This window comes from Heterodontus francisci, unplaced genomic scaffold (genome assembly GCF_036365525.1).
Source record: "Heterodontus francisci isolate sHetFra1 unplaced genomic scaffold, sHetFra1.hap1 HAP1_SCAFFOLD_889, whole genome shotgun sequence".
Taxonomy (NCBI): Eukaryota; Metazoa; Chordata; class Chondrichthyes; order Heterodontiformes; family Heterodontidae; genus Heterodontus; species Heterodontus francisci.
This window is the reverse complement of record NW_027141107.1, coordinates 262,082-287,508: the sequence shown is the minus strand read 5'-3', so window position 1 is coordinate 287,508 and position 25,427 is coordinate 262,082. Positions and strand designations below refer to the sequence as shown.

At 38.3% G+C, this 25,427-nt stretch overlaps 1 protein-coding gene across 1 annotated transcript in view; it reads right to left on the bottom strand.

The window, feature by feature from the left end:
* Window positions 1-25,427, bottom strand: part of LOC137362118 (alpha-2-macroglobulin-like) — a gene marked incomplete at its 3' end in the record, with an annotated part of 271,753 nt that overhangs the window by 12,840 nt on the left and 233,486 nt on the right. The window contains exon 11 of the mRNA XM_068026622.1: window positions 4,389-4,550. Coding sequence (XP_067882723.1) covers window positions 4,389-4,550 — 162 coding nt within the window. The remainder of the gene's footprint in view (window positions 1-4,388; window positions 4,551-25,427) is intronic.

Genomic DNA, 25,427 nt, shown 5'->3' with positions numbered 1-25,427 from the left:
GTCCCTGATACCCTCTATAAACCCCCCTCTCATTATACACTCAGTCCCTGATACCCTCTATAAACCCCCTCTCATTATCCACTCAGTCCCTGATACCCTCTATAAACCCCCTCTCATTATCCACTCAGACCCTGATACCCTCTATAAACCCCCTCTCATTATCCACTCAGTCCCTGATACCCTCTATAAACCCCCCTCTCATTATCCACTCAGTCCCTGATACCCTCTATAAACCCCCTCTCATTATCCACTCAGACCCTGATACCCTCTATAAACCCCCTCTCATTATCCACTCAGACCCTGACAACCTCTATAAACCCCCTCTCATTATCCACTCAGACCCTGATACCCTCTATAAACCCCCTCTCATTATCCACTCAGAGCCTGATACCCTCTATAAACCCCCTCTCATTATCCACTCAGTCCGTGATACCCTCTATAAACCCCCTCTCATTATCCACTCAGAGCCTGATACCCTCTATAAACCCCCTCTCATTATCCACTCAGAGCCTGATACCCTCTATAAACCCCCTCTCATTATCCACTCAGAGCCTGATACCCTCTATAAACCCCCTCTCATTATCCACTCAGACCCTGACAACCTCTATAAACCCCCTCTCATTATCCACTCAGTCCCTGATACCCTCTATAAACCCCCTCTCATTATCCACTCAGACCCTGATACCCTCTATAAACCCCCCTCTCATTATCCACTCAGTCCCTGATACCCTCTATAAACCCCCTCTCATTATCCACTCAGACCCTGATACCCTCTATAAACCCCCTCTCATTATCCACTCAGACCCTGACAACCTCTATAAACCCCCTCTCATTATCCACTCAGACCCTGATACCGTCTATAAACCCCCTCTCATTATCCACTCAGACCCTGACAACCTCTATAAACCCCCTCTCATTATCCACTCAGACCCTGATACCCTCTATAAACCCCCTCTCATTTTCCACTCAGACCCTGACAACCTCTATAAACCCCCTACCATTATTCATTCAGACCCTGATACGCTTTTTAACCCCCTCTCGTTATCCACTCAGACCCTGATACCCTCTATAAACCCCCTCTCATTATCCACTCAGTCCCTGATACCCTCTATAAACCCCCTCTCATTATCCACTCAGTCCCTGATACCCTCTATAAACCCCCTCTCATTATCCACTCAGACCCTGATACCCTCTATAAACCCCCCTCTCATTATCCACTCAGACCCTGATACCCTCTATAAACCCCCTCTCATTATCCACTCAGTCCCTGATACCCTCTATAAACCCCCTCTCATTATCCACTCAGTCCCTGATACCCTCTATAAACCCCCTCTCATTATCCACTCAGTCCCTGATACCCTCTATAAACCCCCTCTCATTATCCACTCAGTCCCTGATACCCTCTATAAACCCCCTCTCATTATCCACTCAGACCCTGATACCCTCTATAAACCCCCTCTCATTATCCACTCAGTCCCTGATACCCTCTATAAACCCCCTCTCATTATCCACTCATTCCCTGATACCCTCTATAAACCCCCTCTCGTTATCCACTCAGTCCCTGATACCCTCTATAAACCCCCTCTTATTATCCACTCACTCCCTGATACCCTCTATAAACCCCCTCTCATTATCCACTCAGACCCTGACAACCTCTATAAACCCCCTCTCATTATCCACTCAGACCCTGACAACCTCTATAAACCCCCTCTCATTATCCACTCAGACCCTGATACCCTCTATAAACCCCCTCTCATTTTCCACTCAGACCCTGACAACCTCTATAAACCCCCTATCATTATTCATTCAGACCCTGATACGCTTTTTAACCCCCTCTCGTTATCCACTCAGACCCTGATACCCTCTATAAACCCCCTCTCATTATCCACTCAGTCCCTGATACCCTCTATAAACCCCCTCTCATTATCCACTCAGTCCCTGATACCCTCTATAAACCCCCTCTCATTATCCACTCAGTCCCTGATACCCTCTATAAACCCCCTCTCATTATCCACTCAGACCCTGATACCCTCTATAAACCCCCTCTCATTATCCACTCAGTCCCTGATACCCTCTATAAACCCCCTCTCATTATCCACTCAGTCCCTGATACCCTCTATAAACCCCCTCTCATTATCCACTCAGTCCCTGATACCCTCTATAAACCCCCTCTCATTATCCACTCAGTCCCTGATACCCTCTATAAACCCCCTCTCATTATCCACTCAGACCCTGATACCCTCTATAAACCCCCTCTCATTATCCACTCAGTCCCTGATACCCTCTATAAACCCCCTCTCATTATCCACTCAGTCCCTGATACCCTCTATAAACCCCCTCTCATTATCCACTCAGTCCCTGATACCCTCTATAAACCCCCTCTTATTATCCACTCACTCCCTGATACCCTCTATAAACCCCCTCTCATTATCCAGTCAGACCCTGATACCCTCTATAAACCCCCTCTCATTATCCACTCAGTACCTGAAACCCTCTATAAACCCCCTCTCATTATCCACTCAGTCCTTAACCCCCTCTATAAACACCCTCTCATTATCCACTCAGTCCCTGATACCCTCTATAAATCCCCCTCTCATTATCCACTCAGACCCTGATACCCTCTATAAACCCCGTCTCATTATCCACTCAGTCCCTGATAACCTCTATAAACCCCCTCTCATTATCCACTCAGTCCCTGATACCCTCTATAAACCCCCTCTCATTATCCACTCAGTCCCTGATACCCTCTATAAACCCCCTCTCATTATCCACTCAGTCCCTGATACCCTCTATAAACCCCCTCTCATTATCCACTCAGTCCCTGATACCCTCTATAAACCCCCTCTCATTATCCACTCAGTCCCTGATACCCTGTATAAACCCCCTCTCATTATCCACTCAGACCCTGATGCCCTCTATAAACCCCCTCTCATTATCCACTCAGACCCTGATACACACTATAAACCCCCTCTCATTCTCCACTCAGTCCCTGATACCCTCTATAAACCCCCTCTCATTATCCACTCAGTCCCTGATACCCTCTATAAACCCCCTCTCATTATCCACTCAGTCCCTGATACCCTGTATAAACCCCCTCTCATTATCCACTCAGACCCTGATACCCTCTATAAACCCCCTCTCATTATCCACTCAGTCCCTGATACCCTCTATAAACCCCCTCTCATTATTCACTCAGTCCCTGATACCCTCTATAAACCCCCTCTCATTATCCACTCAGTCCCTGATACCCTCTATAAACCCCCTCTCATTCTCCACTCAGTCCCTGATACCCTCTATAAATCCCCTCTCATTATCCACTCAGTCCCTGATACCCTCTATAAACCCCCTCTCATTATCCACTCAGTCCCTGATACCCTCTATAAACCCCCTCTTATTATCCACTCACTCCCTGATACCCTCTATAAACCCCCTCTCATTATCCACTCAGACCCTGATACCCTCTATAATCCCCCTCTCATTATCCACTCAGTCCCTGATACCCTCTATAAACCCCCTCTCATTATCCACTCAGTACCTGATACCCTCCATAAACCCCCTCTCATTATCCACTCAGACCCTGATACCCTCTATAAACCCCCTCTCATTATCCACTCAGTACCTGATACCCTCTATAAACCCCCTCTCATTATCCACTCAGACCCTGATACCCTCTATAAACCCCCTCTCATTATCCACTCAGACCCTGAGACCCTCTATAAACCCCCTCTCATTATCCACTCAGTCCCTGATACCCTCTATAAACCCCCTCTCATTATCCACTCAGTACCTGATACCCTCTATAAACACCCTCTCATTATCCACTCAGTACCTGATACCCTCTATAAACCCCCTCTCATTATCCACTCAGTACCTGATACCCTCTATAAACCCCTCTCATTATCCACTCAGTCCCTGATACCCTCTATAAAACCCCTCTCATTATCCACTCAGTCCCTGATACCCTCTATAAACCCCCTCTCATTATCCACTCAGTCCCTGATACCCTCTATAAACCCCCTCTCATTATCCACTCAGTCCCTGATACCCTCTATAATCCCCCTCTCATTATCCACTCAGTCCCTGATACCCTCTATAAACCCCCTCTCATTATCCACTCAGACCCTGATACCCTCTATAAACCACCTCTCATTATCCACTCAGTCCCTGATACCCTCTATAAACCCCCTCTCATTATCCACTCAGACCCTGATACCCTCTATAAACCCCCTCTCATTATCCACTCAGACCCTGATACCCTCTATAAACCCCATCTCATTATCCACTCAGTCCCTGATACCCTCTGTAAACCCCCACATATTATCCACCATTGGGATCACATTACAATGCTGCCGCCATACTGCTCAGTGACGTGATGGAACTGAGCTCACCATGAAGGTGACGGGATCAGCCTCCCAGGATGAGGTATCCATTGAGAATGATGCAATCCCGTTCTGATCTGAGGTTACTATCTGTGAACCGGGTTTGGCTGAGTTGAACAGTGTGATTGAAGCGTTAGCAACGGGCCCACCAGTGGAATATTTAATTCTCAGCTGTGAATAAATAAAGATGTGTTTATCGAAAAGCACATGGCAATGAGAGTCTAAGCCAGTATATATTACACAGTGTGTGTGTAGGAGTGTTTAACTCTGTATATATTACACAGTGTGTGTGTAGGAGAGTTTAACTCTGTATATATTACACAGTGTGTGTGTAGGAGAGTTTAACTCTGTATATATTACACAGTGTGTGTGTAGGAGAGTTTAACCCTGTATATATTACACAGTGTGTGTGTCGGAGAGTTTAACCCTGTATATATTGCACAGTGTGTGTGTAGGAGAGTTTAACTCTGTATATATTACACAGTGTGTGTGCAGGAGAGTTTAACTCTGTATATATTACACAGTGTGTGTGTAGGAGAGTTTAACTCTGTATATATTACACAGTGTGTGTGTTGGAGAGTTTAACTCTGTATATATTACACAGTGTGTGTGTCGGAGAGTTTAACTCTGTATATATTACACAGTGTGTGTGTAGGAGAGTTTAACTCTGTATATATTACACAGTGTGTGTGTAGGAGAATTTAACTCTGTACATATTACACAGTGTGTGTGTAGGAGAGTTTAACTCTGTATATATTACACAGTGTGCGTGCAGGAGAGTTTAACTCTGTATATATTACACAGTGTGTGTGTCGGAGAGTTTAACCCTCTATATATTACACAGTGTGTGTGTAGGAGAGTTTAACTCTGTATATATTACACAGTGTGTGTAGGAGAGTTTAACTCTGTATATATTACACAGTGTGTGTGTAGGAGAGTTTAACTCTGTATATATTACACAGTGTGTGTGTTGGAGAGTTTAACTCTGTATATATTACACAGTCTGTGTGTAGGGGAGTTTAACTCTGTATATATTACACAGTCTGTGTGTAGGGGAGTTTAACTCTGTATATATTACACAGTGAGTGTGTAGGAGAGTTTAACTCTGTATATATTACACAGTGTGTGTGTAGGAGAGTTTAACTCTGTATATATTACACAGTGTGTGTGTAGGAGAGTTTAACTCTGTATATATTACACAGTGTGTGTGCAGGAGAGTTTAACTCTGTATATATTACACAGTGTGTGTGTAGGAGAGTTTAACTCTGTATATATTACACAGTGTGTGTGTAGGGGAGTTTAACTCTGTATATATTACACAGTGTGTGTGTAGTAGAGTTTAACTCTGTATATATTACACAGTGTGTGTGTAGGAGAGTTTAACTCTGTATATATTACACAGTGTGTGTGTCGGGGAGTTTGACTCTGTATGTATTACACAGTGTATGTGTAGGAGAGTTTAACTCTGTATATATTACACAGTGTGTGTGTAGGAGAGTTAAACTCTGTTTATATTACACAGTGTGTGTGTAGGAGAGTTTAACTCTGTATATATTACACAGTGTGTGGGTAGGAGAGTTTAACTCTGTATATATTACACAGTGTGTGTAGGAGAGTTTAACCCTGTATATATTACAGAGTATGTATGTAGGAGAGTTTAACTCTGTATATATTACACAGTGTGTGTGTAGGAGAGTTTAACTCTGTATATATTACACAGTGCGTGTGTAGGGGAGTTTAACCCTGTATATATTACACAGTGTGTGTGTAGGAGAGTTGAACCCTCTATATATTGCACAGTGTGTGTGTAGGAGAGTTTAACTCTGTATATATTACACACTGTGCGTGTAGGAGAGTTTAACTCTGTATATATTACACAGTGTGTGTGTCGGAGAGTTTAACTCTGTATATATTACACAGTGTGTGTGCAGGAGAGTTTGACTCTGTATATATTACACAGTGTGTGTGGAGGAGAGTTTAACTCTGTATATATTACACAGTGTGTGTGTAGGAGAGTTTAACTCTGTATATATTACACAGTGTGTGTATAGGAGAGTTTAACTCTGTATATATTACACAGTGTGTGTGTAGGAGAGTTTAACTCTGTATATATGACACAGTGTGTGTGTAGGAGAGTTTAACTCTGTATATATTACACAGTGTGTGTGTCGGAGAGTTTAACCCTGTATATATTACACAGTGTGTGTGTAGGAGAGTTTAACTCTGTATATATTACACAGTGTGTGTGTCGGAGAGTTTAACTCTGTATATATTACACAGTGTGTGTGGAGGAGAGTTTAACTCTGTATATATTACACAGTGTGTGTGTCGGAGAGTTTAACTCTGTATATATTACACAGTGTGTGTAGGAGAGTTTAACTCTGTATATATTACACAGTGTGTGTGTAGGAGAGTTTAACTCTGTATATATTACACAGTGTGTGTGTAGGAGAGTTTAACTCTGTATATATTACACAGTGTGTGTGTAGGGGAGTTTAACTCTGTATATATTACACAGTGTGTGTGCAGGAGAGTTTAACTCTGTATATATTACACAGTGTGTGTGTAGGAGAGTTTAACTCTGTATATATTACACAGTGTGTGTGTAGGAGAGTTTAACTCTGTATATATTACACAGTGTGTGTGCAGGAGAGTTTAACTCTGTATATATTACACAGTGTGTGTGTAGGAGAGTTTAACTCTGTATATATGACACAGTGTGTGTGTAGGAGAGTTTAACTCTGTATATATTACACAGTGTGTGTGTAGGAGAGTTTAACTCTGTATATATTACACAGTGTGTGTGTCGGAGAGTTTAACTCTGTATATATTACACAGTGTGTGTGTAGGAGAGTTTAACTCTGTATATATTACACAGTGTGTGTGTAGGAGAGTTTAACTCTGTATATATAACACAGTGTGTGTGTAGGAGAGTTTAAGTCAGTATATATTACACAGTGTGTGTGTAGGAGAGTTTAACTCTGTATATATTACACAGTGTGTGTGTTGGAGAGTTTAACTCTGTATATATTACACAGTGTGTATGTAGGGGAGTTTAACTCTGTATATATTACACAGTGTGTGTGTAGGAGAGTTTAACTCTGTATATATTACACAGTGTGTGTGTAGGAGAGTTTAACTCTGTATATATTACACAGTGTGTGTGTTGGAGAGTTTAACCCTGTATAAATTACACAGTGTGTGTGTAGGGGAGTTCAACTCTGTATATATTACACAGTGTGTGTGTAGGGGAGTTTAACCCTGTATATATTACACAGTGTGTGTGTAGGAGAGTTTAACTCTGTATATATTACACAGTGTGTGTGTAGTAGAGTTTCACTCTGTATATATTACACAGAGTGTGTGTACGAGAGTTTAACTCTGTATATATTACACAGTGTGTGTGTAGGAGAGTTTAACTCTGTATATATTACACAGTGTGTGTGTAGGAGAGTTTAACTCTGTATATCTTGCACAGTGTGTGTGCAGGAGAGTTTAACTCTGTATATATTACACAGTGTGTGTGTAGGAGAGTTTAACTCTGCATATATTACACAGTGTGTGAGTAGGAGAGTTTAACTCTGTATATATTACACAGTGTGTGTGTAGGAGAGTTTAACTCTGTATATATTACACAGTGAGTGTGTAGGAGAGTTTAACTCTGTATATATTACACAGTGTGTGTGTAGGAGAGTTTAACTCTGTATATATTACACAGTGTGTGTGTAGGGGAGTTTATCTCTGTATATATTACACAGTGTGTGTGTAGGAGAGTTTAACTCTGTATATATTATACAGTGTGTGTGTCGGAGAGTTTAACCCTGTATATATTACACAGTGTGTGTGTAGGAGAGTTTAACTCTGTATATATTACACAGTGTGTGTGTCGGAGAGTTTAACCCTGTATATATTACACAGTGTGTGTGTAGGAGAGTTTAACTCTGTATATATTACACAGTGAGTGTGTCGGAGAGTTTAACTCTGTATATATTACACAGTGTGTGTGTAGGAGAGTTTAACTCTGTATATATTACACAGTGTGTGTGTAGGAGAGTTTAACTCTGTATATATTACACAGTGTGTGTGTCGGAGAGTTGAACTCTGTATATATTACACAGTGTGTGTGTAGGAGAGTTTAACTCTGTATATATTACACAGTGTGTGTGTAGGAGAGTTTAACTCAGTATATATTACACAGTGTGTATGTAGGAGAGTTTAACTCTATATATTACACAGTGTGTGTGTAGGAGAGTTTAACTCTGTATATATAACACAGTGTGTGTGTAGGAGATTTTAACTCTGTATATATTACACAGTGTGTGTGTAGGAGAGTTTAACTCTGTATCTATTACACATTGTGTGTGTAGGAGAGTTTAACTCTGTATATATTACACAGTGTGTATGTAGGGGAGTTTAACTCTGTATATATTACACAGTGTGTGTGTAGGAGAGTTTAACTTTTAATATATATTACACAGTGTGTGTGTTGGAGAGTTTAACTCTGTATATATTACACAGTGTGTATGTAGGGGAGTTTAACTCTGTATATATTACACAGTGTGTGTGTAGGAGAGTTTAACTCTGTATATATTACTCAGTGTGTGTGTAGGAGAGTTTAACTCTGTATATATAACACAGTGAGTGTGTAGGGGAGTTTAACCCTGTATATATTACACAGTGTGTGTGTAGGGGAGTTTAACTCTGTATTTTTTACACAGTGTGTGTGTAGGAGAGTTTAACTCTGTATATATGACACAGTGTGTGTGTAGGAGAGTTTAACTCTGTATATATTACACAGTGTGTGTGTAGGAGAGTTTAACTCTGTATATATTACACAGTGTGTGTGTCGGAGAGTTTAACTCTGTATATATTACACAGTGTGTGTGTAGGAGAGTTTAACTCTGTATATATGACACAGTGTGTGTGTAGGAGAGTTTAACTCTGTATATATTACACAGTGTGTGTGTAGGAGAGTTTAACTCTGTATATATGACACAGTGTGTGTGTAGGAGAGTTTAACTCTGTATATATTACACAGTGTGTGTGTCGGAGAGTTTAACTCTGTATATATTACACAGTGTGTGTGTAGGAGAGTTTAACTCTGTATATATTACACAGTGTGTGTGTAGGAGAGTTTAACTCTGTATATATAACACAGTGTGTGTGTAGGAGAGTTTAACTCTGTATATATTACACAGTGTGTGTGTAGGAGAGTTTAACTCTGTATCTATTACACAGTGTGTGTGTAGGAGAGTTTAACTCTGTATATATTACACAGTGTGTATGTAGGGGAGTTTAACTCTGTATATATTACACAGTGTGTGTGTAGGAGAGTTTAACTCTGTATATATTACACAGTGTGTGTGTTGGAGAGTTTAACTCTGTATATATTACACTGTGTGTATGTAGGGGAGTTTAACTCTGTATATATTACACAGTGTGTGTGTAGGAGAGTTTAACTCTGTATATATTACTCAGTGTGTGTGTAGGAGAGTTTAACTCTGTATATATTACACAGTGAGTGTGTAGGGGAGTTTAACCCTGTATATATTACACAGTGTGTGTGTAGGGGAGTTTAACTCTGTATATATTACACAGTGTGTGTGTAGGAGAGTTTAACTCTGTATATATTACACAGTGTTTGTGTAGGAGAGTTTAACTCTGTATATATTACACAGTGTGTGTGTAGGAGAGTTTAACTCTGCATATATTGCACAGTGTGTGTGTAGGAGAGTTGAACTCTGTATATATTACACAGTGTGTGTGTAGGAGAGTTTAACTCTGTATATATTACACAGTGTGTGTGTGTAGGAGAGTTTAACTCTGTATATATTACACATTGTGTGTGTCGGAGAGTTTAACTCTGTATATATTACACAGTGTGTGTGTAGGAGAGTTTAACTCTGTATATATTACACAGTGAGTTTGCAGGACAGTTTAACTCTGTATATATTACACAGTGTGTGTGTAGGAGAGTTTAACCCTTTATATATTTCACAGTGTGAGTGTCGGAGAGTTTAACTCTGTATATATTACACAGTGTGTGTGTAGGAGAGTTTAACTCTGTATATATTACACAGAGTGTGTGCAGGAGAGTTTAACCCTCTATATATTACACAACGTGTGTGTAGGAGAGTTTAACTCTGTATATATTACACAGTATGTGTGTAGGATAGTTTAAGTCTGTATATATTACATAGTGTGTGTGTAGGAGAGTTTAACCCTCTATATATTGCGCAGTGTGTGTGTAGGAGATTTTAACTCTGTATATATTACACAGTGTGTGTGCAGGGGAGTTTAACTCTGTATATATTACACTGTGTGTGTGCAGGGGAGTTTACCTCTGTATATATTGCACAGTGTGTGTGCAGGAGATTTTAACTCTGCATATATTGCACAGTGTGTGTGTAGGAGAATTTATCTCTGTATATATTACACAGTGTGTGTGTAGGGGAGTTTCACTCTGTATATATTACACAGTGTGTGTGGAGCAGAGTTTAACCATGTATATATTACACAGTGTGTGTGTAGGAGAGTTTAACTCTGTATATATTACACTGTGTGTGTGTAGGAGAGTTTAACTCTGTATATATTACACAGTGTGTGTGTAGGAGAGTTTAACTCTGTATATATAACACAGTGTGTGTGTGTAGGAGAGTTTAACTCTGTATATATTACACAGTGTGTGTGTAGGAGAGTTTAACTCTGTATATATTACACAGTGAGTGTGTAGGAGATTTTAACTCTGTATATATTACACAGTGTGGGTGTAGGAGAGTTTAACTCTGTATATATTACACAGTGTGTGTGTAGGGGAGTTTATCTCTGTATATATTACACAGTGTGTGTGTAGGAGAGTTTAACTCTGTATATATTACACAGTGTGTGTGTCGGAGAGATAAACCCTGTATATATTACACAGTGTGTGTGTAGGAGAGTTTAACTCTGTATATATTACACAGTGTGTGTGTCGGAGAGTTTAACCCTGTATATATTACACAGTGTGTGTGTAGGAGAGTTTAACTCTGTATATATTACACAGTGAGTGTGTAGGAGAGTTTAACTCTGTATATATTACACAGTGTGTGTGGGAGAGTTTAACTCTGTATATATTACACAGTGTGTGTGTAGGAGAGTTTAACTCTGTATATATTACACAGTGTGTGTGTAGGAGAGTTTAACTCTGTATATATTACACAGTGTGTGTGTCGGAGAGTTTAACTCTATATATTACACAGTGTGTGTGTAGGAGAGTTTAACTCTGTATATATTACACAGTGTGTGTGTAGGAGAGTTTAACTCTGTATCTATTACACAGTGTGTGTGTAGGAGAGTTTAACTCTGTATATATTACACAGTGTGTATGTAGGGGAGTTTAACTCTGTATATATTACACAGTGTGTGTGTAGGAGAGTTTAACTCTGTATATATTACACAATGTGTGTGTTGGAGAGTTTAACTCTGTATATATTACACAGTGTGTATGTAGGGGAGTTTAACTCTGTATATATTACACAGTGTGTGTGTAGGAGAGTTTAACTCTGTATATATTACTCAGTGTGTGTGTAGGAGAGTTTAACTCTGTATATATTACACAGTGAGTGTGTAGGGGAGTTTAACCCTGTATATATTACACGGTGTGTGTGTAGGGGAGTTTAACTCTGTATATATTACACAGTGTGTGTGTAGGAGAGTTTAACTCTGTATATATTACACAGTGTGTGTGTAGGAGAGTTTAACTCTGTATATATTACACAGTGTGTGTGTAGGAGAGTTTAACTCTGCATATATTACACAGTGTGTGTGTAGGAGAGTTTAACTCTGTATATATTACACAGTGTGTGTGTAGGAGAGTTTAACTCTGTATATATTACACAGTGTGTGTGTGTAGGAGAGTTTAACTCAGTATATATTACACCGTGTGTGTGTCGGAGAGTTTAACTCTGTATGTATTACACAGTGTGTGTGTAGGAGAGTTTAACTCTGTATATATTACTCAGTGAGTTTGCAGGACAGTTTAACTCTGTATATATTACACAGTGTGTGTGTAGGAGAGTTTAACACTTTATATATTTCGCAGTGTGAGTGTAGGAGAGTTTAACTCTGTATATATTACACAGTGTGTGTGTAGGAGAGTTTAACTCTGTATATATTACACAGTGTGTGTGCAGGAGAGTTTAACCCTCTATATATTACACAACGTGTGTGTAGGAGAGTTTAACTCTGTATATATTACACAGTATGTGTGTAGGATAGTTGAAGTCTGTATATATTACACAGTGTCTGTGTAGGAGAGTTTAACCCTCTATATATTGCGCAGTGTGTGTGTAGGATATTTTAACTCTGTATATATTACACAGTGTGTGTGTAGGGGAGTTTAACTCTGTATATATTACACTGTGTGTGTGCAGGAGAGTTTACCTCTGTATATATTGCACAGTGTGTGTGCAGGAGATTTTAACTCTGCATATATTGCACAGTGTGTGTGTAGGAGAATTTATCTCTGTATATATTACACAGTGTGTGTGTAGGGGAGTTTCACTCTGTATATATTACACAGTGTGTGTGGAGCAGAGTTTAACCATGTATATATTACACAGTGCGTGTGTCGGAGAGTTTAACCCTGCATATATTACACAGTGTGTGTGTAGGGGAGTTTAACTCTGTATATATTACACAGTGTGTGTGTAGGGGAGTTTAACTCTGTATATATTACACAGTGTGTGTGTAGTAGAGTTTAACACTGTATTTATTACACAGTGTGTGTGTAGGAGAGTTTAACTCTGTATATATTACACAGTGTGATTGTAGGAGAATTTAACTCTGTATATATTACACAGTGTGTGTATAGGAGAGTTTAACCCTTTATATATTTCACAGTGTGAGTGTTGGAGAGTTTAACTCTGTATATATTACACAATGTGTATGTAGGAGAGTTTAACCCTGTATATATTACACAGTGTGAGTGTAGGAGAATTTAACACTGTATATATTACACAGTGTGTGTGTAGCGGAGTTTAACTCTGTATATATTACACAGTGTGTGTGTAGGAGAGTTTAACTCTGTATATATTACACAGTGTGTGTGTAAGAGAGTTTAACTCTGTATATATTACACAGTGTGTGTGTCGGGGTGTTTAACTCTGTATATATTACACAGTGTGTGTGTAGGAGAGTTTAACTCTATATATATTACACAGTGTGTGTGTAGTAGAGTTTAACCCTCTATATATTGCGCAGTGTGTGTGTAGGAGAGTTTAACCCTTTATATATTTCACAGTGTGAGTGTTGGAGAGTTTAACTCTGTATATATTACACAGTGTGAGTGTGGGAGAGTTTAACTCTGCATATATTACACAGTGTGTGCGTTGGAGAGTTTAACTCTGTAAATATTACACAAAGTGTGTGTAGGAGAATTTAACCCTGCAAATATTACACAGTGTGTGTGCAGGAGAGTTTAACCCTGTATATATTACACACTGTGTGTGTAGGAGAGTTTAACTCTGTATATATTACACAGTGTGTGTGTAGGAGAGTTTAACCCTCTATATATTACACAGTATGTGTGTAGGCGAGTTTAACTCTGTATATATTACACAGTGGGAGTGTAGGAGAGTTTAACTCTGTATATATTACACAGTGTGTGTGTAGGAGAGTTTAACCCTGTATATTTTATGCAGTGTGAGTGTAGGAGAGTTTAACTCTGTATATATTACACAGTGTGTGTGTAGGAGAGTTTAACTCTGTATATATTACACAGTGTGTGTGTAGGAGAGTTTAACTCTGTATATATTACACAGTGTGTGTGTTGGAGAGTTTAACTCTGTATATATTACACAGTGTGTATGTAGGGGAGTTTAACTCTGTATATATTACACAGTGTGTGTGTAGGAGAGTTTAACTCTGTATATATTACACAGTGTGTGTGTAGGAGAGTTTAACTCTGTATATATTACACAGTGTGTGTGTCGGAGAGTTTAACTCTATATATTACACAGTGTGTGTGTAGGAGAGTTTAACTCTGTATATATTACACAGTGTGTGTGTAGGAGAGTTTAACTCTGTATCTATTACACAGTGTGTGTGTAGGAGAGTTTAACTCTGTATTTATTACACAGTGTGTATGTAGGGGAGTTTAACTCTGTATATATTACACAGTGTGTGTGTAGGAGAGTTTAACTCTGTATATATTACACAATGTGTGTGTTGGAGAGTTTAACTCTGTATATATTACTCAGTGTGTATGTAGGGGAGTTTAACTCTGTATATATTACACAGTGTGTGTGTAGGAGAGCTTAACTCTGTATATATTACTCAGTGTGTGTGTAGGAGAGTTTAACTCTGTATATATTACACAGTGTGTGTGTAGCAGAGTTTAACTCTGTATATATTACACAGTGTGTGTGTAGGAGAGTTTAACTCTGTATATATTACACAGTGTGTGTGTAGGAGAGTTTAACTCTGCATATATTACACAGTGTGTGTGTAGGAGAGTTTAACTCTGTATATATTACACAGTGTGTGTGTAGGAGAGTTTAACTCTGTATATATTACACAGTGTGTGTGTGTAGGAGAGTTTAACTCAGTATATATTACACAGTGTGTGTGTCGGAGAGTTTAACTCTGTATATATTACACAGTGAGTTTGCAGGACAGTTTAACTCTGTATATATTACACAGTGTGTGTGTAGGAGAGTTTAACACTTTATATATTTCACAGTGTGAGTGTAGGAGAGTTTAACTCTGTATATATTACACAGTGTGTGTGTAGGAGAGTTTAACTCTGTATTTATTACACAGTGTGTGTGCAGGAGAGTTTAACCCTCTATATATTACACAACGTGTGTGTAGGAGAGTTTAACTCTGTATATATTACACAGTATGTGTGTAGGATAGTTTAAGTCTGTATATATTACACAGTGTGTGTGTAGGAGAGTTTAACCCTCTATATATTGCGCAGTGTGTGTGTAGGAGATTTTAACTCTGTATATATTACACAGTGTGTGTGTAGGGGAGTTTAACTCTGTATATATTACACTGTGTGTGTGCAGGAGAGTTTACCTCTGTATATATTGCACAGTGTGTGTGCAGGAGATTTTAACTCTGCATATATTGCACAGTGTGTGTGTAGGAGAATTTATCTCTGTATATATTACACAGTGTGTGTGTAGGGGAGTTTCACTCTGTATATATTACACAGTGTGTGTGGAGCAGAGTTTAACCATGTATATATTACACAGTGTGTGTGTCGGAGAGTTTAACCCTGCATATATTACACAGTGTGTGTGTAGGGGAGTTTAACTCTGTATATATTACACAGTGTGTGTGTAGGGGAGTTTAACTCTGTATATATTACACAGTGTGTGTGTAGTAGAGTTTAACTCTGTATTTATTACACAGTGTGTGTGTAGGAGAGTTTAACTCTGTATATATTACACAGTGTGATTGTTGGAGAATTTAACTCTGTATATATTACACAGTGTGTGTATAGGAGAGTTTAACCCTTTATATATTTCACAGTGTGAGTGTTGGAGAGTTTAACTCTGTATATATTACACAATGTGTATGTAGGAGAGTTTAACCCTGTATATATTACACAGTGTGAGTGTAGGAGAATTTAACACTGTATATATTACACAGTGTGTGTGTAGCGGAGTTTAACTCTGTATATATTACACAGTGTGTGTGTAGGAGAGTTTAACTCTGTATATATTACACAGTGTGTGTGTAAGAGAGTTTAACTCTGTATATATTACACAGTGTGTGTGTCGGGGTGTTTAACTCTGTATATATTACACAGTGTGTGTGTAGGAGAGTTTAACTCTATATATATTACACAGTGTGTGTGTAGGAGAGTTTAACCCTCTATATATTGCGCAGTGTGTGTGTAGGAGAGTTTAACCCTTTATATATTTCACAGTGTGAGTGTTGGAGAGTTTAACTCTGTATATATTACACAGTGTGAGTGTGGGAGAGTTTAACTCTGCATATATTACACAGTGTGTGCGTTGGAGAGTTTAACTCTGTAAATATTACACAAAGTGTGTGTAGGAGAATTTAACCCTGCAAATATTACTCAGTGTGTGTGCAGGAGAGTTTAACCCTGTATATATTACACACTGTGTGTGTAGGAGAGTTTAACTCTGTATATATTACACAGTGTGTGTGTAGGAGAGTTTAACCCTCTATATATTACACAGTATGTGTGTAGGCGAGTTTAACTCTGTATATATTACACAGTGGGAGTGTAGGAGAGTTTAACTCTGTATATATTACACAGTGTGTGTGTAGGAGAGTTTAACCCTGTATATTTTATGCAGTGTGAGTGTAGGAGAGTTTAACTCTGTATATATTACACAGTGTGTGTGTAGGAGAGTTTAACTCTGTATATATTACACAGTGTGTGTGTAGGAGAGTTTAACTCTGTATATATTACACAGTGTGTGTGTTGGAGAGTTTAACTCTGTATATATTACACAGTGTGTATGTAGGGGAGTTTAACTCTGTATATATTACACAGTGTGTGTGTAGGAGAGTTTAACTCTGTATATATTACTCAGTGTGTGTGTAGGAGAGTTTAACTCTGTATATATTACACAGTGAGTGTGTAGGGGAGTTTAACCCTGTATATATTACACAGTGTGTGTGTAGGGGAGTTTAACTCTGTATATATTACACAGTGTGTGTGTAGGAGAGTTTAACTCTGTATATATTACACAGTGTGTGTGTAGGAGAGTTTAACTCTGTATATATTACACAGTGTGTGTGTAGGAGAGTTTAACTCTGCATATATTACACAGTGTGTGTGTAGGAGAGTTTAACTCTGTATATATTACACAGTGTGTGTGTAGGAGAGTTTAACTCTGTATATATTACACAGTGTGAGTGTGTAGGAGAGTTTAACTCTGTATATATTACACAGTGTGTGTGTCGGAGAGTTTAACTCTGTATATATTACACAGTGTGTGTGTAGGAGAGTTTAACTCTGTATATATTACACAGTGAGTTTGCAGGACAGTTTAACTCTGTATATATTACACAGTGTGTGTGTAGGAGAGTTTAACCCTTTATATATTTCACAGTGTGAGTGTAGGAGAGTTTAACTCTGTATATATTACACAGTGTGTGTGTAGGAGAGTTTAACTCTGTATATATTACACAGTGTGTGTGCAGGAGAGTTTAACCCTCTATATATTACACAACGTGTGTGTAGGAGAGTTTAACTCTGTATATATTACACAGTATGTGTGTAGGATAGTTTAAGTCTGTATATATTACACAGTGTGTGTGTAGGAGAGTTTAACCCTCTATATATTGCGCAGTGTGTGTGTCGGAGATTTTAACTCTGTATATATTACACAGTGTGTGTGCAGGGGAGTTTAACTCTGTATATATTACACTGTGTGTGTGCAGGAGAGTTTACCTCTGTATATATTGCACAGTGTGTGTGCAGGAGATTTTAACTCTGCATATATTGCACAGTGTGTGTGTAGGAGAATTTATCTCTGTATATATTACACAGTGTGTGTGTAGGGGAGTTTCACTCTGTATATATTCCACAGTGTGTGTGGAGCAGAGTTTAACCATGTATATATTACACAGTGTGTGTGTCGGAGAGCTTAACCCTGTATATATTACACAGTGTGTGTGTAGGGGAGTTTAACTCTGTATATATTACACAGTGTGTGTGTAGGAGAGTTTAACTCTGTATATATTACACAGTGTGTGTGTAGGAGAGTTTAACTCTGTATATATTACACAGTGTGTGTGTAGGAGAGTTTAACTCTGAAAATATTACACAGTGTGTGAGTAGTAGAGTTTCACTCTGTATATATTACACAGAGTGTGTGTACGAGAGTTTAACTCTGTATATATTACACAGTGTGTGTGTCGGAGAGTTTAACTCTGTATATATTACACAGTGTGTGTGTAGGAGAGTTTAACTCTGTATATATTGCACAGTGTGTGTGTAGGAGAGTTTAACTCTGTATATATAACACAGTGTGTGTGTAGGAGAGTTTAACTCTGCATATATTACACAGTGTGCGTGTAGGAGAGTTTAACTCTGTATATATTACACAGTGTGTGTGTAGGAGAGTTATACTCTGTATATATTACACAGTGAGTGTGTAGGAGAGTTTAACTCTGTATATATTACACAGTGTGTGTGTAGGAGAGTTTAACTCTGTATATATTACACAGTGTGTGTGTAGGAGAGTTTAACTCTGTATATATTACACAGTGTGTGTGTAGGGGAGTTTATCTCTGTATATATTACACAGTGTGTGTGTAGGAGAGTTTAACTCTGTATATATTACACAGTGTGTGTGTCGGAGAGTTTAACCCTGTATATATTACACAGTGTGTGTGTAGGAGAGTTTAACTCTGTATATATTACACAGTGTGTGTGTCGGAGAGTTTAACCCTGTATATATTACACAGTGTGTGTGTAGGAGAGTTTAACTCTGTATATATTACACAGTGAGTGTGTAGGAGAGTTTAACTCTGTATATATTACACAGTGTGTGTGTAGGAGAGTTTAACTCTGTATATATTACACAGTGTGTGTGTAGGAGAGTTTAACTCTGTATATATTACACAGTGTGTGTGTAGGAGAGTTTAACTCTGTATATATTTCACAGTGTGTGTGTCGGAGAGTTTAACTCTATATATTACACAGTGTGTGTGTAGGAGAGTTTAACTCTGTATATATTACACAGTTTGTGTGTAGGAGAGTTTAACTCTGTATCTATTACACAGTGTGTGTGTAGGAGAGTTTAACTCTGTATATATTACACAGTGTGTATGTAGGGGAGTTTAACTCTGTATATATTACACAGTGTGTGTGTAGGAGAGTTTAACTCTGTATATATTACACAATGTGTGTGTTGGAGAGTTTAACTCTGTATATATTACACAGTGTGTATGTAGGGGAGTTTAACTCTGTATATATTACACAGTGTGTGTGTAGGAGAGTTTAACTCTGTATATATTACTCAGTGTGTGTGTAGGAGAGTTTAACTCTGTATATATTACACAGTGAGTGTGCAGGGGAGTTTAACCCTGTATATATTACACAGTGTGTGTGTAGGGGAGTTTAACTCTGTATATATTACACAGTGTGTGTGTAGGAGAGTTTAACTCTGTATATATTACACAGTGTGTGTGTAGGAGAGTTTAACTCTGTATATATTACACAGTGTGTGTGTACGAGAGTTTAACTCTGCATATATTACACAGTGTGTGTGTAGGAGAGTTTAACTCTGTATATATTACACAGTGTGTGTGTAGGAGAGTTTAACTCTGTATATATTACACAGTGTGTGTGTGTAGGAGAGTTTAACTCAGTATATATTACACAGTGTGTGTGTCGGAGAGTTTAACTCTGTATATATTACACAGTGTGTGTGTAGGAGAGTTTAACTCTGTATATATTACACAGTGAGTTTGCAGGACAGTTTAACTCTGTACATATTACACAGTGTGTGTGTAGGAGAGTTTAACACTTTATATATTTCACAGTGTGAGTGTAGGAGAGTTTAACTCTGTATATATTACACAGTGTGTGTGTAGGAGAGTTTAACTCTGTATATATTACACAGTGTGTGTGCAGGAGAGTTTAACCCTCTATATATTACACAACGTGTGTGTAGGAGAGTTTAACTCTGTATATATTACACAGTATGTGTGTAGGATAGTTTAAGTCTGTATATATTACACAGTGTGTGTGTAGGAGAGTTTAACCCTCTATATATTGCGCAGTGTGTGTGTAGGAGATTTTAACTCTGTATATATTACACTGTGTGTGTGCAGGAGAGTTTACCTCTGTATATATTGCACAGTGTGTGTGCAGGAGATTTTAACTCTGCATATATTGCACAGTGTGTGTGTAGGAGAATTTATCTCTGTATATATTACACAGTGTGTGTGTAGGGGAGTTTCACTCTGTATATATTACACAGTGTGTGTGGAGCAGAGTTTAACCATGGATATATTACACAGTGTGTGTGTCGGAGAGTTTAACCCTGTATATATTACACAGTGTGTGTGTAGGGGAGTTTAACTCTGTATATATTACACAGTGTGTGTGTAGGGGAGTTTAACTCTGTATATATTACACAGTGTGTGTGTAGTAGAGTTTAACTCTGTATTTATTACACAGTGTGTGTGTAGGAGAGTTTAACTCTGTATATATTACACAGTGTGATTGTAGGAGAATTTAACTCTGTATATATTACACAGTGTGTGTATAGGAGAGTTTAACCCTTTATATATTTCACAGTGTGAGTGTTGGAGAGTTTAACTCTGTATATATTACACAATGTGTATGTAGGAGAGTTTAACCCTGTATATATTACACAGTGTGAGTGTAGGAGAATTTAACACTGTATATATTACACAGTGTGTGTGTAGGAGAGTTTAACTCTGTATATATTACACAGTGTGTGTGTAAGAGAGTTTAACTCTGTATATATTACACAGTGTGTGTGTCGGGGTGTTTAACTCTGTATATATTACACAGTGTGTGTGTAGGAGAGTTTAACTCTATATATATTACACAGTGTGTGTGTAGGAGAGTTTAACCCTCTATATATTGCGCAGTGTGTGTGTAGGAGAGTTTAACCCTTTATATATTTCACAGTGTGAGTGTTGGAGAGTTTAACTCTGTATATATTACACAGTGTGAGTGTGGGAGAGTTTAACTCTGCATATATTACACATTGAGTGCGTTGGAGAGTTTAACTCTGTAAATATTACACAAAGTGTGTGTAGGAGAATTTAACCCTGCAAATATTACACAGTGTGTGTGCAGGAGAGTTTAACCCTGTATATATTACACACTGTGTGTGTAGGAGAGTTTAACTCTGTATATATTACACAGTGTGTGTGTAGGAGAGTTTAACCCTCTATATATTACACAGTATGTGTGTAGGCGAGTTTAACTCTGTATATATTACACAGTGGGAGTGTAGGAGAGTTTAACTCTGTATATATTACACAGTGTGTGTGTAGGAGAGGTTAACCCTGTATATTTTATGCAGTGTGAGTGTAGGAGAGTTTAACTCTGTATATATTACACAGTGTGTGTGTAGGAGAGTTTAACTCTGTATATATTACACAGTGTGTGTGTAGGAGAGTTTAACTCTGTATATATTACACAGTGTGTGTGTAGGAGAGTTTAACTCTGTATATATTACACAATGTGAGTAGGAGAGTTTAACTCTGTATATATTACACAGTGTGTGTGTGTAGGAGAGTTTAACTCTGTATATATTACACAGTGTGAGTGCAGGAGAGTTTAACTCTGTATATATTACACAGTGTGTGTGTAGGAGAGTTTAACTCTGTATATATTACACAGTGTGTGTGCAGGAGAGTTTAACCCTGTATATATTTCACAGTGTGAGTGTAGGAGTTTAACCCTGTATATATTACACAGTGTGTGTGTAGGGGAGTTTAACTCTGTATATATTACACAGTGTGTGTGTTGGAGAGTTTAACCCTGTATATATTACACAGTGTGTGTAGGAGAGTTTAACTCTGTAGACATTACACAGTGTGTGTGTAGGAGAGTTTAACCCTGTATAGATTACACAGTGTGTGTGTAGGAGAGTCAAACTCTGTATATATTACAAAGTGTGTGTGTAGGAGAGCTTAACTCTGTATATATTACACAGTGTGTGTGTAGGAGAGTTTAACCCTGTATATATTACACAGTGTGTGTGTCGGAGAGTTTAACTCTGTATATATTTCACAGTGTGAGTGCAGGAGAGCTTAACACTGTATATATTACACAGTGTGTGTGTAGGAGAGATTAACCCTTTATATATTTCACAGTGTGAGTGCAGGAGAGTTTAATTCTGTATATATTACACAGTCCGTGTGTAGGAGAGTTTAACTCTGTAAATATTAAACACTGTGTATGTAGGAGAGTTTAACCCTGTATATATTACACAGTGTGTGTGTAGGAGAGTTTAACTCTGTATATATTACACAGTGTGTGTGTAGGGGAGTTTAACCCTGTATATATTACACAGTGTGTGTGTAGGAGAGTTTAACTCTGTATATATTACACAATGTGAGTAGGAGAGTTTAACTCTGTATATATTACACAGTGTGTGTTTGTAGGAGAGTTTAACTCTGTATATATTACACAGTGTGAGTGCAGCAGAGTTTAACTCTGTATATATTACACAGTGTGTGTGTAGGAGAGTTTAACTCTGTATATTTTACACAGTGTGTGTGCAGGAGAGTTTAACCCTGTATATATTTCACAGTGTGAGTGTAGGAGTTTAACCCTGTATATATTACACAGTGTGTGTGTAGGGGAGTTTAACTCTGTATATATTACACAGTGTGTGTGTTGGAGAGTTTAACCCTGTATATATTACACAGTGTGTGTGTCGGAGAGTTTAACTCTGTAGATATTACACAGTGTGTGTGTAGGCGCAAGGGGAGAGCCAACTGTGCAACAGCCCCAACAAACAAATTTCTCTGCAGCACCTGTGGAAGAGCCTGTCACTCCAGAATTGGCCTTTATAGCCACTCCAGGCGCTGCTTCACAAACCACTGACCACCTCCAGGCGCGTATCCATTGTCTCTCGAGATAAGGAGGCCCAAAAGAAAGAAAAAGAAGTGTGTAGGAGAGTTTAACCCTGTATATATTACACAGTGTGTGTGTAGGAGAGTCAAACTCTGTATATATTACAAAGTGTGTGTGTAGGAGAGCTTAACTCTGTATATATTACACAGTGTGTGTGTAGGAGAGTTTATCCCTGTATATATTACACAGTGTGTGTGTCGGAGAGTTTAACTCTGTATATATTTCACAGTGTGAGTGTAGGAGAGCTTAACACTGTATATATTACACAGTGTGTGTGAAGGAGAGATTAACCCTTTATATATTTCACAGTGTGAGTGCAGGAGAGTTTAATTCTGTATATATTACACAGTCCGTGTGTAGGAGAGTTTAACTCTGTATATATTAAACACTGTGTATGTAGGAGAGTTTAACCCTGTATATATTACACAGTGTGTGTGTAGGAGAGTTTAACTCTGTATATATTACACAGTGTGTGTGTAGGGGAGTTTAACCCTGTAGATATTACACAGTGTGTGTGTAGGAGAGTTTAACTCTGCATATATTACACAGTGTGTGTGTAGGGGAGTTTAACTCTGTATATATTACACAGTGTGTGTGCAGGAGAGTTTACCTCTGTATATATTGCACAGTGTGTGTGCAGGAGAGTTTAACTCTGCATATATTACACAGTGTGTGTGTAGGAGAATTTATCTCTGTATATATTACACAGTGTGTGTGTAGGGGAGTTTAACTCTGTATATATTACACAGTGTGTGTGTAGGGGAGTTTAACTCTGTATATATTACACAGTGTGTGTGTAGGAGAGTTTAACTCTGTATGTATTACACAGTGTGTGTTTAGGAGAGTTTAACCCTGTAAATATTACACAGTGTGTGTGTAGGAGAGTTTAACTCTTTATATATTACACAGTGTGTGTGTAGCAGAGTTTAACCATGTATATATTACACAGTGTGTGTGTCGGAGAGTTTAACCCTGTATATATTACACAGTGTGTGTGTAGGAGAGTTTAACTCTTTATATATTACACAGTGTGTGTGTAGCAGAGTTTAACCATGTATATATTACACAGTGTGTGTGTCGGAGAGTTTAACCCTGTATATATTACACAGTGTGTGTGTAGGGGAGTTTAACTCTGTATATATTACACAGTGTGTGTGTACGGGAGTTTAACTCTGTATATATTACACAGTGTGTGTGTAGGAGAGTTTAACTCTGTATATATTACACAGTGTGTGTTTAGGAGAGTTTAACCCTGTAAATATTACACAGTGTGTGTGTAGGAGAGTTTAACTCTGTATATATTACACAGTGTGTGTGTAGCAGAGTTTAACTCTGTATATATTGCACAGTGTGTGTGTAGGAGAGTTTAACCCTGTATTTATTACACAGTGTGTGTGTAGGAGAGTTTAACTCTGTATATATTACACAGTGTGAGTGTCGGAGAGTTTAACACTGTATATATTACACAGTGTGTGTGTAGGAGAGTTTAACCCTTTATATATTTCACAGTGTGAGTGTTGGAGAGTTTAACTCTGTATATATTACTCAGTGTGTATGTAGGAGAGTTTAACCCTCTATATATTACACAGTGTGTGTTTAAGAGAGTTTAACTCTGTATATATTACACAGTGTGTGTGTCGGGGTGTTTAACTCTGTATATATTACACAGTGTGTGTGTAGGAGAGTTTAACTCTATATATATTACACAGTGTGTGTGCAGGAGAGTTTAACTCTGTATATATTACACAGTGTGTGTGTAGGGGAGTTTAACTCTGTATATATTACACAGTGTGAGTGTGGGAGAGTTTAACTCTGTATATATTACACAGTGTGTGTGCAGGGGAGTTTAACTCTGTATATATTACACAGTGTGTGTGTAGGAAAATTTATCTCTGTATATATTACACAGTGTGTGTGTAGGGGAGTTTCACTCTGTATATATTACACAGTGTGTGTGTAGCATAGTTTAACCATGTATATATTACACAGTGTGTGTGTCGGAGAGTTTAACACTGTATATATTACACAGTGTGTGTGTAGGGGAGTTTAACTCTGTATATATTACACAGTGTGTGTGTAGGGGAGTTTAACTCTGTATATATTACACAGTGTGTGTGTAGTAGAGTTTAACTCTGTATTTATTACACAGTGTGTGTGTAGGAGAGTTTAACTCTGTATATATTACACAGTGTGATTGTAGGAGAATTTAACTCTGTATATATTACACAGTGTGTGTGTAGGAGAGTTTAACCCTTTATATATTTCACAGTGTGCGTGTTGGAGAGTTTAACTCTGTAGATATTACACAATGTGTATGTAGGAGAGTTTAACCCTGTATATATTACACAGTGTGAGTGTAGGAGAATTTAACACTGTATATATTACAGAGTGTGTGTGCAGCGGAGTTTAACTCTGTATATATTACACAGTGTGTGTGTAGGAGA